General features: G+C 44.1%; 1 protein-coding gene across 1 annotated transcript in view; it reads left to right on the forward strand.

Annotated features, from left to right (window-relative positions):
- IRF8 (interferon regulatory factor 8) overlaps positions 1-16,994 on the forward strand; it is a 71,468-nt gene that overhangs the window by 38,664 nt on the left and 15,810 nt on the right. Inside the window, exons 4-6 of the mRNA XM_033942994.1 lie at positions 7,487-7,581; positions 9,196-9,304; positions 13,646-13,696. Of these exons, the coding sequence (XP_033798885.1) occupies positions 7,487-7,581; positions 9,196-9,304; positions 13,646-13,696 (255 nt within the window). The remainder of the gene's footprint in view (positions 1-7,486; positions 7,582-9,195; positions 9,305-13,645; positions 13,697-16,994) is intronic.

A 16,994-nucleotide genomic window follows, 5' to 3' on the forward strand; every position in this document is an offset into this window, starting at 1 on the left:
CAGGGAACTATGCTTTCCATTTTTCTTTTTACCTTAAGCATCTCATTCAGACTTTGTCATCTTTTGAGAAATATCTCCCTGACCGTAAAAAATCTGCCTTTCGCCAAACTTCTTCATCGCTCTTACAACTGCGCAAGTTCATGGTCAGATCAATCTATGACACCTTTGAGCTGACCTCTAGGGCCACGGCTATGTCGGTAGTTATGCGGCGACTGGCCTGGCTCAGAGTTTCAGAACTCGATGTCGATCATCAAGATCGACTGGCCAATGCACCTTGTTTGGGGGATGAGCTGTTTGGAGAATCCATGGACTCCACTACTCAGAAACTCTCAGCTCATGAGACTCGATGGGACACTCTCCTTAAGACAAAGAAGAAGACCCCACCTACTAGGCCTTTTCGCCAACAATTGGCCTATCAACGTAGATTTGTGGCTCGTCCTTTACCTCAGACCCAGCAGCAACCCAGGCGTCAGAGGCAACAACAGAGGCAAGCTGCTAGACCAGCACAGCAGCAACAGCAGGTGAAACCTCCCCCTTCACAGAAATCAACTCAACCCTTTTGACTTGGTTCTCCAGGACATAGCCAGTCTCCCTCCTTCTGCCCATCTTCAGCAGCCCATAGGAGGACGCCTTACTCATTTCATAAGCCGTTGGGAAATCATCACCTCGGATCAGTGGGTCCTCAACATCATCCGCCACGGCTACTCTCTCAATTTCCAGACTCTTCCTGCCCAAAGTCTGCCAAGAGAGTCTGCTTTGAACACTTCTCAGTCTTCCCTCCTTCTTCAAGAGGTTCAATCCCTCCTTCTTCTGAACGCCATAGAGGAAGTTCCTCTGGATCAAAAGGGGCAGGGATTTTACTCCCGTTACTTTCTAGTTCCCAAAAAGACAGGAGATCTCAGACCCATTTTAGATCTTCGCGATCTCAACAAATGCTTGGTAAAAGAGAAATTCAAGATGCTTTCTCTAGCTACTCTTTATCCTCTTCTCAATCAAGGCGACTGGCTATGTTCCCTAGATCTCAAAGAAGCATACACTCACATACCGGTCAATCTGGCCTCCAGACAGTACCTCCAGACAGTACGCTTCATGATCAACCATTGTCATTACCAATACAAAGTGCTACCCTTCGGTCTGGCCTCCTCTCCAAGAGTGTTCACCAAATGTCTGATTGTGGTGGCCGCCTTTCTACGTTCCCACCACCTTCAGGTGTTTCCTTACCTGGACGATTGGTTGATAAAGGCCAATTCTTCTCAGATAGTACTCCAGGCCACCAACCAGACCAACATGTTTCTACAACTTCTGGGGTTCGAGATCAATCTACCCAAATCTCATATTATCCCCACTCAGAGACTTCAATTCATTGGAGCGGTGCTGGACACAGTCCTCATGAGAGCTTTTCTGCCGTCCAACCGTCTTCACACTCTCCAATCTCTGTGTCAGCAGGTGCTTCATCAACGTTCCATCTCTGCCAAGCAAATGATGATACTCTTGGGTCACATGGCCTCCACAGTTCATGTCACACCCTTCGCACGTCTCCACCTACGCACTCCTCAATGGACCCTAGCGACCCAGTGGTCCCAAGCGACGGATCCTTGCTCACGACACATATCTGTGACATCCTCTCTTCATCAGTCTCTACAATGGTGGTTGATATCCTCAAATCTCTCCAGAGGTCTTTTGTTCCATCTACCTCCTCATCAACTTGTCATCACCACCGACGCCTCCCCTTATGCCTGGGGAGCTCATTTGAACGAATTCCAAACTCAAGGACTTTGGACAGCCCAGGAAATGAAACATCACATCAACTTCCTGGAACTCAGAGCGATGTTTTATGCCCTCAAGGCCTTCCAGCATCTTCTCTTTCCTCAGGTCCTTCTACTGTGCACAGACAATCAAGTTGCGATGTACTACATCAACAAGTAGGGTGGGACGGGCTCTCGCCTCTTGTGCCAGGAAGCCCAGAAGATTTGGGCTTGGGCCACAGATCACCACCTATTCCTAAAAGCTATCTACATTCAGGGAGAACAGAATTCCTTCGCGGACAAGCTCAGCAGAATTCTCCAGCCTCACGAGTGGACACTCGATCCTTTTACTCTGCAGTCCATCTTCGCTCAGTGGGGCACTCCTCAGATAGACCTCTTTGCAGCTCCTCACAATCATCAGCTGCCCCACTTCTGCTCCAGACTCTCCTCTCCTCACCGTCTGGCAGAGGATTTCTCCTGGATTGGTCCAATCTCTTCCTGTATGCTTTCCCTCCTCTGCCTCTCATGCTCAGGACCTTGTTCAAGCTCCAGAGGGAACAGGCCACCATGATTCTGATTGCGCCACGGTGGCCCAGGCAACATTGGTTCTCCCTTCTACTTCAACTCAGTTCCAGGGAATCTATTCTACTTCCACAATTTCCTTCTCTGCTCACACAACATCAGGAGACCCTTCTGCATCCCAAGTGTGACAAGGCAGTGGCTGCTGCCAGAAGGATTCTGGGCTGTATAAAGAGAGGCGTAGTCAGTAGAAGGAAGAAGGTGTTGATGCCCCTGTACAGGTCATTGGTGAGGCCCCACTTGGAGTATTGTGTTCAGTTTTGGAGACCGTATCTGGCGAAAGACGTAAGAAGACTTGAGGTGGTCCAGAGGAGGGCGACAAAAATGATAGGAGGCTTGCGCCAGAAGACGTATGAGGAGAGACTGGAAGCCCTGAATATGTATACCCTAGAGGAAAGGAGAGACAGGGGAGATATGATTCAGACGTTCAAATACTTAAAGGGTATTAACGTAGAACAAAATCTTTTCCAGAGAAAGGAAAATGGTAAAACCAGAGGACATAATTTGAGGTTGAGGGGTGGTAGATTCAGGGGCAATGTTAGGAAATTCTACTTTACGGAGAGGGTGGTGGATGCCTGGAATGCGCTCCCGAGAGAGGTGGTGGAGAGTAAAACTGTGACTGAGTTCAAAGAAGCGTGGGATGAACACAGAAGATTTAGAATCAGAAAATAATATTAAAGATTGAACTAGGCCAGTTACTGGGCAGACTTGTACGGTCTGTGTCTGTGCATGGCCGTTTGGAGGAGGATGGGCAGGGGAGGACTTCAATGGCTGGGAGGGTGTGGATGGGCTGGAGTGGGTCTTGACGGAGATTTCGGCGGTTGGAGCCCGGGCACAGTGCCGGGTGGAGCTTTGGATTCTCGCCCAGAAGTGGCTAGGAAGAAAAAAGAAAAAAAAATAATTTGAGTTGAGTCGGGTTGGGCAGACTGGATGGACCATTCGGGTCTTTATCTGCCGTCATCTACTATGTTACTATGTAACCTCCAGTCTCTGCACCTGACAGCCTGGTATCTCTCGGGCTGACTTCACATGATACTCTTTTATCTCTGCCCGTTCGTTCTGTTCTGGATGCCTCCAGGAAACCGGCCACTCTGCAATGTTACCATCAGAAGTGGACACGGTTTTCTTCCTGGTGTCTTCTTCATCATCATAATCCTACGTCCCTTGCTGTGGAGACCGTGTTGGATTACCTTCTTTCTTTGTCTGATTCTGGTCTCAAGTCTACTTCCATCAGAGTCCACCTCAGTGCTATTGCTGCTTTTCATGAGCCAGTCCATGGGAAACTCCTTTCAGCTCATCCCTTGGTCTCCAGATTCATGCGAGGACTTTTCAATGTGAAACCACCTCTTAAACCTCCTCCTGTGATCTGGGATCTTAACGTGGTTCTTTCAGCCTTAATGAAACCTCCGTTTGAACCTTTGGCCACGGCTTCTTTCAAATTTCTCACTTGGAAGGTTCTCTTCCTGATTGCTCTCACCTCTGCCAGGAGGGTCAGTGAGCTCCATGCACTAGTAGCAGACCCACCCTTTACCTTCTTTCATCATGACAAGGTGGTTCTGCGTACACATCCAAAGTTTCTCCCTAAGGTTGTCTCTGAATTCCATCTCAACCAATCCATTGTTCTGCCTGTTTTCTTTCCGAAACCTCACTCTCACTCTGGAGAACAGGCTTTGCATACTTTGGACTGTAAGCAGGCTTTAGCTTACTACTTAGACCGTACTAAGCCCCACAGATCATTCCCTCAACTCTTCCTGTCCTTTGATCCGAATAAATTGGGACATCCTGTTTCTAAACGTACGCTGTCCAATTGCATTTCTTTCTGTTATGCTCAGACCGGACTGACTCTGGAAGGTTCTGTCACAGCCCATAGAATTAGAGCTATGGCAGCATCTGTAGCTTTCCTCCGTTCCACTCCTATTGAGGAAATCTGCAAGGCTGCCACTTGGTCCTCAGTTCATACTTTTACATCTCACTATTGTCTGGACGCATTCTCCAGACGGGATGGTCACTTCGGCCAATCTGTTTTGCAAAATTTGTTTTCCTAATGGCCAACCTTCCCACCATCCCTCTTTTTGTTAGCTTGGAGGTCACCCATCAGTCAAGAATAAGCTGCCTGCTTGTCCTGGGATAAAGCACAGTTACTTACCGTAACAGGTGTTATCCAGGGACAGCAGGCAGATATTCTTGCGTCCCACCCACCTCCCCGGGTTGGCTTCTTAGCTGGCTTATCCTAACTGGGGACTGCACGCCTCCGTTGGGCGGGAAGGCACTCGCGCGTGCGCGGTGCGGCCTGCTAGAACTTTCCAAGTTCTTAGAGTGCAATCACTCTAAAATTGTCCGTACCGGGGCTCCGTCGGTGCCGTCACCCATCAGTCAAGAATATCTGCCTGCTGTCCCTGGATAACACCTGTTACGGTAAGTAACTGTGCTATCTTGCTTTCAATAGCTCTAGAAAAGCAGAGAGATCTGGCTCCTATGGGAGGGAGAGACTTGAGTCTAACCTAGGCTTTATAAATTTTCCCAATGCACTGTGGGAACTGTGATCCTGCCACAGGGCTCTATAATGGACTTGAGCCGTGCAGTGCATGAGCTCCTGTGCTCATTTCATGGTCTTAAGACTTGAGGCAACTAGACCAGTCAAGAATTCTTGCACCATGTGGCAGAAACACGTGGTGAAGAGAACTCTTCCTCATTATCTGTGACAGAACAGAGGGGTGGGGGTGGGGGGAGAACAGGCAGATGCAGTCCCTGCAATGACATTTGGCCCTTGGCGGCGGCAGCAGCAGCTAGATGATGTCGGTGGAGTACCTCAGGAAAAAGGATTTTCAAGGTCTTTTGGCTACAAGTAGTGCTAATTATTTTTAGAGCGCTATCAGACGTACGCAGCGCTGTATAACCAAGAATCGGAAGCCCTGCTTACTAGTTAGGATAAAAACTTTTTTATCGTAAACTTGTGCTGAAATTACGTATGCTTAACCTGTAACCCGTTCTAAGCTCTTTTGGGGAATTAAATAAACCTGTCTTAGCTAAGTTTAATTGCAAACTTTAGCACAGAAGTGGCAATGGGTCAAAGTACAATGCAGTTGAAATCTTCTCATCTCTGGTAAAGAAGCTTTTGTGCTCTGCTACATCCTGGAGGTAAAGGGGTTGGGATTTGATATGCCGCCTTTCTGTGGCTACAGTCGAAGCAGTTTACTCGGAGAAATTGAAAGGGGACAGGTTTAGAACCAATGCTAGGAAGTTCTTTTTTACCCAGAGGGTGGTGGACGCATGGAATGCTCTTCCGAAGGTTGTAGTAGGCGAGAGCACAGTAAAGGGTTTTAAGGAAGGTTTGGATAGGTACCTAAAGGATAAAGGGATTGAGGGGTACAGATAGCAGCAGAGGTAGGTTATAGAAGTAGAGGTAGGTTATAAAGGTCAAGAATTCACTTCACAGGTCAAGGACCTGGTGGGCCGCCGCGGGAGCGGGCCGCTGGGCGAGATGGACCTCCAGTCTGACCCAGTGGAGGCAACTTCTTAAATACAGATACAGTAAAACCTTGGTTTGTGAGCATAATTCATTCCGAAAACAACTACAAATATTTTCGTAAAGAAATCAAAACCCACCTATTCAAAAAGTTTGTACAGATGGCTTAACCCCAACCGGACCCCCCTCAACGCAACTTCCCCCTCCTCCCCCTTCACCAGTTCCCTTCTCTTTAGCCTCAAGCATGTCAACTGCTTCCCTAACGGTATATATACTGGATCTGCACTATTTCCTATTTGTACAGCATCTTGTAGCTCTTGAAATATACAGCTCCATTACTCTTGTAACTTCTCCTGGAAAGGACCAGAATTCTCTCTGTAATTATCCTGGAAATGTCCAGTTGTCTCTTTTGTAATCCGCCCCAGAACTGCAAGGTTGAGGCGGAATAGAAATCAGTAATGTAATGTAATGTAATGCTTGTAATCCAAAACACTCATATCAAAGCGAATTTCCCCATAGGAAATAATGGAAACTCCACAACCCCAAAACTTTAATACAAAATACTGTATGTACTTGTATTGCAAGACCTTCCTTGCTTGTTTAGAACAGTCACTACACTCCTGCAGCATCAGAGAACCATCGGCTCAGTTGTGATGTATGTATACTGTTTGTACTTGTATTGCAAGACATTGCTTGTACAGTGGTACATCAGAATCTGAACGCCCCAGAACTCGAACGATTTGGAATCCAAACTTTTTTTTTTTCTTCATTTTTGCCCCGGAATCCGAACGCTGCTTTGGAATCTGAACTGCATGCAGTGCTCAGCCCAAAGCTTCCCCTCTGATGCAGCTTCCTGTTTCCGCCTGGGAGGGAAGCTTTGGGCTGAACACCACTTGTAGCTGCCATTGCCGATCTTGCTGTCTTGCCGCTAGGGATCCCGATCTTGCTGCCTCTGCTGCTGGGGATCCCGATCTTGCTGCCTCTGCTGCTGGGGATCCCGATCTTGCTGCCTCTGCTGCTGGGGATCCCGATCTTGCTGCCTCTGCTGCTGGGGATCCCAATCTTGCTGTTTCTGCCAGGTAGGCCCGATCTTCTAGAGTTTGGGGGACCAAGGAACGGATTAATCCAGTTTCTATTCTTTTCAATGGGACAAAATGTCTTGGAACTTGAATGTTTTGGAACTCGAACGGGATTCTGGAATGGATTAAGTTCGGATTCCAAGGTACCACTGTATATCAAATTAAAATTTAGTTAAATGTTTTGCTTGTCTTGCAAAACACTTGCAAACCAAGTTACTTGCAATCCAAGGTTTTACTGTACTTATTTTGTCCCCGGGGCAGGGTTAAGTGACTTGTCCAGAGTCACAAGGAGTTGCAGTATGAATCGAACCTGGTTCTCAGGCTGCCGCATTGAACATTAGGCTGCTTCTTCATTCCATACACAGGCAGTCTAAATTTGTAGCTATGTCTGTTTTTTTTTTTTTTTTTTGTGATGCCCTTTCGTAATTCTTTCACCTTCAACCTGAGGCTTGGTTTCAGGCTTCTCTCTCGCTGCAGCAGCACTGGCAGTGCAAGCGAGTTCTGGCACCTTCTGTTACGAAGGCTCCTGGAGTGCAGAATTGGAGACGTGAGGTCCGGGCGAGCAGGTTTCTGTTGTCTTGTCTGCTTAAACAACCTTGAACTTTGCTTTCCTTCAGGTAAAATCGTCATTGCAAGCAGCAGCAGCAGCAGCCTGAACGAAGTCACGGACATGGACTGCAGCCAGTCGGAAATCGATGACCTGATGAAAGAGGTGGCTGTTCTTCCTCCTTTCCTTTTACTTAAATAATTTATATTCTGCATAATCCTACAAATTATTCAGGTACTCGAGCATTTTCCCTAACTTTCCCGGGGCAATGGGGATTAAGTGATTTGCCCAGGGTCACAAGGAGCAGTGAAGGATTCGAACCCACAACCTTAGGGAGCCGAGGCTGTAGCTGTAACCACTTTACCACACACTTTCCTTTCTGTCTCAGTCAGTTATGGCAAGCATTGCATTCAGGGCGCCTCAATAAGCTTCAGGCTTTAGGTTATTTTAGGTGGGTGTGTTCTAACGGAGGGAAGGGGGGGAGTTCATTACATTTCTTCACTTTCCTCCTTGCATTCTTCCCATTCCTTATGCTGAAATAACTTTTTTTATTTTTTTATAATTCATAGGCTTGTGCCAGTGCAAAAGGTTTATCATACATTCTCCCTTCATTTCTATTTATGTAAAAGCATCATCTAAATTCATTCCAGGGCTTTCTAACTAACCTTTGAAATACCTTGTTTAGAATGTCTGATCCTAACTTGTAAAAGGCTCAAGATATCCGAGTAGATCCCCTAAACCTTCCATTAAAGCGGTGCTTTATATTGGCCTGATCACCTGGTGTTACAAGGAGTGCTGAGGTGTTTGCTTTGCTTAGAGCTGACTTATTTGTGGATACAGCTTAGTTACTGTGATAGGAAGGACTTCTGTGCACAAGGGAGGTCCATTTATGTTAGTGTAGGGCAATTTAAATCCTTCAGTGCTCCTTCAAAAATTACACTCAATGAAATTATGTGGAAGTACCTTGAAAACAAATAGAAGGAATTATTTTTTTCAGCCAACGAATGGTTAAGCTCTGGAACTCATTGCTAGGGTGACGCGTCAAAACCGTGGAGGACAACGACGTGCCCACAATCCCGCGCCGCCCTTTCAGCGCAGGAGAAAAATGTGCCGCCGCTTCCGCCACTTCGAGGCCTTCCCTTTTGCACTTTAACAAGGGATGTTGAAGTCCTTGCGCTCCTGTTGGGGGGGGGGGCGTGGGGGGAACTCCCCCCCCTCTATACTGAAAACTCCCGTTCTCCTTCTCATTTTCGCTCTTGGGAGTTTTCAGTGTAGGGGGGTTCCTCCCCCACACCTCCAACAGGAGCGCGACGACTTCTAAGTGTAGTTGGGGGGTTCCCTCCCACATCCCCCCAGAGTGTAAAAACGGAACGCCTCAAAGCGGCAAAAGCAGTGGTGCGCTTTTCTCCTGCATTCAAATGGTGGCACGCCGTTGTCTCTGCGCTTTTGATGGCGTACCCATTGCTGGAGGATGTGGTTACAGCGATCAGTATAGCCGAGCCTTACAAAAAAGTTTGGACAAGTTCCTGAAGGAAAAGTCCATAGTGTGCTATTGAGACACACATGGTGAAACCACTTCTTGCCCTGGAGTCGGCAGCATGCAGTGTTGCTACTATTTGGTTTTTTTGCAAGGTACTTGTGACCTGAATTGGCTACGGTTGGAAACAGGAAACTGGGCTTAATGGACCATTAGCTTGGCCCAGTATAGCTATTCTTATATTCTAGTTGCGCGATTATATTTTTTTAAAATTCTTACTCTTAATTGCATTTATTTTCCAGAACCCAGTGGATGAATACCTTACAATCATAAAGAGAAGTCCTTCTCCAGTACAGGAGACCTGCAGAAATCACCCAATGCAAGAGTGGTGGATACAGCAACCCAGTGTTGGTAAGAAACACCAGCTTCTAATATGTTTGTTTCAGCTAGTTTTATCAGTGTTTCCAGGAGTGATAAGCAAACACACACACCCTACCTGAGACACAACAATTTATGACTCTTTTTTTAAATTTATCTTTTAACAATTACTCAAAATACAAAGCCAACACCTTTGCACAGAAAAATGTATTTATTTAAAACACTTGTAGCCCACATATCCAGCATCTATGCGGGTGACAACAATACATACATAATTAAAACAAAACTCAATAGACCACAATACAATACAATATGTAACTTACAGCCTGAGGCCTGCTCCTTAAAACAAATAAGGCCAAATAACTGCTAAAATTACACATTGCCTAGGTTTGAAAAGGCCAATTGGGAGGAAAAAAAAGCCTTCATACTTTTCCGGAAGGCCAAAAAGAACATAAGAACATAAGCAGTGCCTCCGCCAGGTCAGACCATAGGTCCATCCTGCCCAGCAGTCCACTCCCGCGGCGGCCCAAACAGGTCACGCCCTGTCTGAATCACTAGAAGGGGCTCCCTTGCCACCTTGGTTTCCCATTGAGTCCTATCTTCCCATCGAAGTCCTAACCCTCCGGTCTTGCACATGCACGACCTGGTTGGGTTTCTATACTTATTACCTGGTTAGCTTTCTATACCTGTGTTACATCCCAGCACCTCTCTCAGTATCCCACGATCCCTTTATCCCTCAGGAATCCGTCCAATCCCTGTTTGAATCCCTGTACCGTACTCTGCCTGATCACTTCCTCCGGTAGCGCATTCCAGGTGTCCACGACCCTTTGGGTGAAAAAAAACTTCCTTGCATTTGTTTTGAACCTATCTCCCTTCAGTTTCTCCGAATGCCCCCGAAAATCAGAAATTAAACAAATAAGAGTCTGGAATTGAGTTCCACAATGAAGGTCCAGCCACCTGAAACATTCGGGATTGATTTACGACCTTAGTGACCGAACGAAGTGGAGAAACAATCAAAAGGTTTCTAGCTTGCGATCTTAGAGGGCGACAAGGTACATATGACTGTAATAAAGAGGCAATCACCTTCGGTAACAAGTCACAAACAGATTTAAAAACCAAGGTCAATACTTAGATGGAAACATGAGGGCAGATAAAGGCCAAATGGCCCATCTAGTCTGCCCATCCGCAGTAACCATCATCTCTTTCTGTCTCTGAATTGTATGCGCCATGCAACTGGCAACCAATAGTACAGGTGTGACATGTTACTAGCGAGGTAATCTGGCTATTATTCTAGCAGCCGTGTTCTGAGCCACTTGTAGAGCCCTTAATGAATTCTTCGGCAGGCTACATAGAAGCGAATTATAATAATCTTAAGGGCGGCAAAACATAGCTTTGCATAACCAGTCTGAAATTCGCAGGTGACAACAGATCTCGTAATTTTAAGACCATCCTGATCTTAAAACAATACAGTCTTAACAACTGAAGAGATATGACTAGGAATAATAATCAAGGAACAAATTCTCTTATATTACTAAGCCCCCGATAGATTTAGGGAGACCTAGAAAATAGGGAACAGTGGTTAGAGCCACAGCCTCAGAACCCAGAGGTTGTGGGTTCAAACCCCCGCGCTGCTTCCTGTGACCCTGGGCAAGTCACTTAATCCTCCACTGCCCCAGGTACATTAGATAGATTGTGAACCCACCGGGACAGAGAGGGAAAATGCTTGAAGTACCTGAATGTAAACCGCTTTGAATATGGTTGTAAAACTACAAAAAGGCGGTAAATCCCTTTCCCTGATGCCATAATGCCTCATTCCACCAATAAGAGCCAACCACATCAGTGATGTCACAATGGCTTCATTGTTCTATACTTGGCTCACTTCTTTTTTTTTAATGTTTATGTGTTTATTTAAGATTTGATCTACCGCTCCTGCATTTTACTGACCTAAGCGGGTTTACAATGTATCAAACTAAAATGAAATTAGGTACTTGAGAAAAATGACCCTCTCTGTCCAGAAGGCTCACAATCTAGCTAAAGTACCTGATAAAAAAAAAAACGTGTAATACATTTCCAAGATCAAAAATCAAAGAAATAGAAATAATGAAAGAAGAAAAAAAAATAAAACAAATTTAAGATTTTTAATTTTATTTAAAGCAACTCGGAACAGAATACAACCCAATGGCAAAAGCCAAAGCTATGGGATAACAGAATCACCAAAATAAGACAAACTGCAGCCTCCCTGAAGCTCTGCAGGTGACCAGCGCAATCTACAGAGTGACAAAGGAAACTGTAGGTTAAACACTAAGATCAAGTTGCACATTTTGTACTTCCCCCCCCCCTCCCTCCCATCAACACCCCCACCCCTTATCCAACCCACCCGGAGTCTGTGGAGCAACCCGTATTCAGAGCACAGAATCCTTTCCAAAGGGAAGCATTTGCAGCTACAGAGGCCCCGCGCTGAGATCAGCGAATACACTCACCGTGGGTCATCTCTAGCGTGTGGGTAATCCATATGCGCAAAACAGGTGGCTCGTTGCCCATCCACTTACAAAGTATGACCTTATTGGCCAAAAGAACGCCCACCAGAAGAAAGCCGCACTCATGATCTCAGTATCCCGGCTGTTCCAATACTCGGCTCACTTCCCATATTGTTTTAGAGGAGCGTGTGGGGGCCGTGGTTAGAGCTGCAGCTTCAGTACCCTGAAGCTGTGGGTTCAAACCCTTTGCCCCAGGTACATCGCAGAGATTGTGAACCCATTGGGACCGATGGGGAAAAATGCTTGGACTACCTGCAAATAAACCGCTTTGAGTGTGGTTGTGTAACTACAAAAAGGCATTATACAAGCCCCAGTCCTTTCCCTTTCCCTAAATAATAAGAGCTATTAACAAATTAACCATTGAAGACAAAGGAAAAAAAAATGAATCAGTTAGTTTATGATTTCGTTGTTGGGAGAATAAAGCCCTGACGGAGTCATAAGCCAGCGGTTCTTAACTCTGTCCTGGGGGACCCCCCCCAGCCAGTCCGGCTTGAAAGTTTTCCCTAATGAATACGCATGAGACCTATTTTGCATATAATGGAGGAGACGGGCGTGCAGATGTGTCTCATGCATATTCATTAGAGATGTCCTGAAACCCTGACTGGCTGGGGGGTCGCCCAGCACAGGGTTGAGAACCATTGTCCTAAGATGGAGGTTTTGAGACAAGTTTCAAGTTTTATTTATATTTGATTAATCGCTTAATTAAAATTGTTTCTAAGCGAATTACAATATATAAAAGTGACATAAAATTAAACATAATACTAAAATAAGAAATAACATATAAGATACTATAAAACTAGCAATTTATACAAAGCAATTTATACAATTTATACAAAGAATACAATTTAAATTAAAAAAAAAAGAGGGAGGATTTACATAGCAAATGTATATAATGGGTTAATAAATTTATACAATGATGAAAAAGATATCAACATAATAAAAAAAAAAAAAAAGAATTAGGAAAAGAAACGTGGAAAAGAAGAAGAAAGGGAAAGAGGAAGAGCTCAAAAGTAATTTATAAGACGTGTAGCGCTGTTGTGTTTTGTGTCTCTCCTCTGTTTAAATACGTGAAAGGTATTAAGGCTGAAAGTAACCAGGGCGAGAGTGTCTTCCTGAATAGGCCCTCGGGAACAGAACGACGTCCTGTGGTATATACCAGTGGTTACCAGCCCTGTCCTGGAGGACCACCAGCCATTGGGGTTTTTGGGTTAGCCCTAATGAATATGCATATGAGAAATTTGCATATAATGGAGGAGACAGGCATGCAAATCTGCTCCATGTATATTCATTAGGGCTGCCCTGAAAACCTGACTTGGCAGGTGGTCTTCTGGGACAGGGTTGAGAGCCACTGGTATATACAACAGCAGGAAAACTTCAGTAATTTTGAAAGATTATGGAACAGATACTTATTCTGTAAGATGAAGTATAGGAACTGAGTGTCCTGTTTCTTATTTGAGTGCTTGTAATTGTCTCTTTATTTTATTGTGCCTGTGTTATTGCTTTATTTTGCGTGTATTTATTGTGAGCCGCTTTGTATAAAGAACTTGGAGAACATAAACTGCTCTGGTAACCAGATTCGGGAATGTACAGTTATCTTCTAACTGAATGGTGTACTTGTACGGAGGCAGGGCATGGATTTTTTTTTTTCTTGCTTGTTACCACTGATGAAGTCCAAAAAGGATATTTGAAACACTTCTATTCTACCAATCCTGGCAGTTTTAAGCAGATTTAAAAAAAATATAAGCTTCTTCACAAACATAATACACACAAGAATAAGGAAAATCCCAGGATCAGCATTAATTAAATCAGGACTTAATTTGTATTTTTTTTTCCTTAGGTGTTGTGCCCGTGGTGGATGGCTTTTCTGTGTATGAACCAAACTATTCAGGTATAATCACATGATGCTGTTTCACACTTTTTATACAGCTCATAAGAAATTCTTCCACTGATCTCCCATAAGAGCCGTAGAAGACACATGTTGCTTCTGAGCATCCATGCCAAATAAAGGGCTAGGGAAGATGAGATGATGAAATGTCTCTTCCCATTTAGAGACTACTTGGGTTCAGTTTCTCCTGGGTACAGCTCTTCTGCTTCCTAACAGAACCACTGTAGCTGCTCTTGAGTTCACTGAAGCCTTCATTTTGCTGAATTCACACAACAGATGTTATAACTGTAGCCCACTCTCTTCCCTAGTCTGATGAATGCATCTTCTTTCTTGCCTATTTTCTGTTTGATTCTGTGAGAACAGGATGTGATTTATATAGAACCTGATTATTAACCAAAAATAAAAGCCGAGCTTCTAAATTTATGCTCCTAAACCTATTTTGAGCCAAACCCAGGAGCGTAGGTTTTCAACTAAAAATTCATCTTTAATTGTATCTCCTCCTTTTATCAGGCTGCACTGCCGAGCAGCGTAAGCTAAATGCCGAGCCGACCATAGGAATAGAACGGGCGGCTTGGCATTTGGGTCGGGCTGCTCGGCAGCGCAGGTTGATAACAGAGAGGCTTAGGGGCTTAAAAAAAAACCTTAAATGCTTATATATTTAAGATTGCCATTCATTTGCATAGATTTATGAACTTAATTTATAAGCTTGGTGATGAAAATCCAATGCAAAGCTCTGTCCTTTTTTCCCCACCTTAAATCTGTCCATGTTGACACCCACTTTTTATGCTTCTAAATTTAAGAGTTTAATGTAATTTTGAGTAGAAGTTGTGCACTTGGCCCTACTAAATTTTCAGAGAGGCCAATTTTAGCATAGCTCTCAAAATTAGAAGCATGAATCTTTTGAATATTGGGGTCAGCGTCATTTTCCAGGGGTAACATGGATAACATAAGAATAGCCATACCAGAGTTAGACCCATGGCCCATCTAGCCTGTGCAAAACTCTACTGCACGACTCATCTTCTACCAACCTCGCTACACTCATGTCACTCATCTCCTTAAATCACTTTACTGGCTCCGTATCCATCTTTGCATTCAGTTCAAATTCCTATTGTTGACCTACAAGTGTGTTCATTCTGCTGCCCCTCAATCTCTCTCCTCTTCTTTCTCCTTAAACACCTCTCAGAGAACTCCATTCCTCAGATAAGCTGCTCTTAGCTGTACCCTTCTCCTCACTGCCAATTCCAGACTTCATTCTTTTCATCTAGTTGCCCCCTGTGCCTGAAATAAACTACCTGAGTTTGTCCGCCAAGCCCCTTCCCTTTCCTTCCCATGGTTAAAAGCAAAGTGAAAACCCACCTTTTTGATATAGCCCAATCCATGACCCTGTGCCCCACTTCCCACCAAACTAGCCAGCAGATTAACTGTTCCCCTTAACTGTTTAGATTGTAAGCTCTTCTGAGCAGGGACTGTCTTCTTCATGACTGTACAGCGCTGCATTTCTGGTAGTGCTGTAGAAATAATTAGTAATAGTAGTAATAGATTCAGGGAAAATTTTTTAAATTTTCCTGCTTATTTGAAGCTGCATTTAACCCTTTCAGGACCATAAGGATCGTAGGCCAATTTTTGTGGTTTTGACGACATTTTTATGGTAAAAAGGGCTTGCAGATGCCAAAAAATTGATTTTTTTTGTGAAATATCATTATTTTTTTTAAAAAAAATCAAACTTCTGGCTTATGGACAGTGTGGCAAGTGAATCTTCTCGTCAATCTGGCAACGACGCCAATGAATGAATGTCGGAACCAGTTTGTTTACATAAAGGCAGTATCATATGGAATCCGTACATATCAAATTTAGAACTGTAGACTATCCCAATCAAAATTTATAGGATTTTAAAGTTATGGGACAAATATGTCCCTTGGTCCTGAAAGGGTTAAATTTTCCTGCTTATTTGAAGCTGCATTTAACCCTTTCAGGACCATAAGGATCGTAGGGTTAAACATTGATCCAACCAACCTACCACTTTTTAGCCCCCTCTGTGTATCTGTCATAATTAGATTGTAAGCTCTTCTGAGCAGGGACTGTCTCTTCCATGTATAATGTGCAGCGCTACGTGTGTCTGGTAGTGCTATAGAAATAATAAATTGTTGTTATTGTATCCTGTTTCCAACAGTAGCCGATCCAGGTCACATCTACCTGGCAGAATCCCAAAAAGTAGCAACATTCCTTATAGAATCTCAAAGAATAACAAGATTCCAGGCAGAATCCCAAAGAATAATAAGATTCCATGCTTCTGATCCCAGGGCAAGCAGTAGCTTCCCCCATGTCTGTTTCAGTAGCAGACTATTGACTTTTCCTCCAGGAACTCATCCAAAACTTTTTTTTTTTTAAGCCCTCTGCGTTAATCATTTTAACCACGTCCTGTGGCAACAAGTTTCAGAGTGAAGCAAGTTCGTTGAGTGAAACAATATGTCCTCCTATTGATTTTAAAAGTATTTTCCTGTAACTTCATTGGGTATCTTTTAGTCTTTGATGGAGTTCACTTCTTTACACTGATTTCTAATACCCTTCATGACTTCAAACCAAGTATAACAACAGGTGGAGTCTTACTTTGTATTATAATATTATCTTAGTGGCTGTGTAGGCAAAGGGTGATGTTAATTGTAGATGCTCAATGATTCTCTTCATTCATGAGATGAAGCTTCTGGTAGGTAGACTTGGGAACATTCTCAGGAAACATCTGGAGTGGTGGCTGCCTGGTATGACCTTCCAGAGAAGGTGGCAGATAACCAGCCGTGATGAAATACACAAGCGTGGCAAGCGCAAGCAAAAAAAAAAAAAAAAAATCCAACAGAACTGCAGTTCCTCTTTCCTCAGGGGGTCCTAAAGGTATTAAAACCACATTCTAGGGAGCCATATGGTATACAATTGGATAAAAAAAAGTGCAATTTGGTAGATAGAAAGAAGAATCCGGTAAGCTCCTTCGCAGTACTATACTGAAAGCTTTAGGACCCCTGAGGAAAGGAGTGTTTTTTTTGAAACACAGACTGTGTCGGGTCCTGGTCTATAACCCTATGTGGACCATATTCTTTGGATACAAACTGCTTACGTATTGATTAAAGACTTGGCATTTTGTACATCCATCTCTGCAGTTTCTCTCTTTTTTTTTTTTTTTTTTGTTTCCTGATACAAAAGAATGGGGCATACACAGAGGGATCCCTATATAGCCTGAGGATGGAAAGCAAGCATCGAGTGCTTCAGCTCAAAATATTTAAGCAGGCATGGGGAAGAGGGAGAAATTTTG

This window comes from Geotrypetes seraphini, chromosome 4 (assembly GCF_902459505.1).
Source record: "Geotrypetes seraphini chromosome 4, aGeoSer1.1, whole genome shotgun sequence".
NCBI lineage: Eukaryota > Metazoa > Chordata > Amphibia > Gymnophiona > Dermophiidae > Geotrypetes > Geotrypetes seraphini.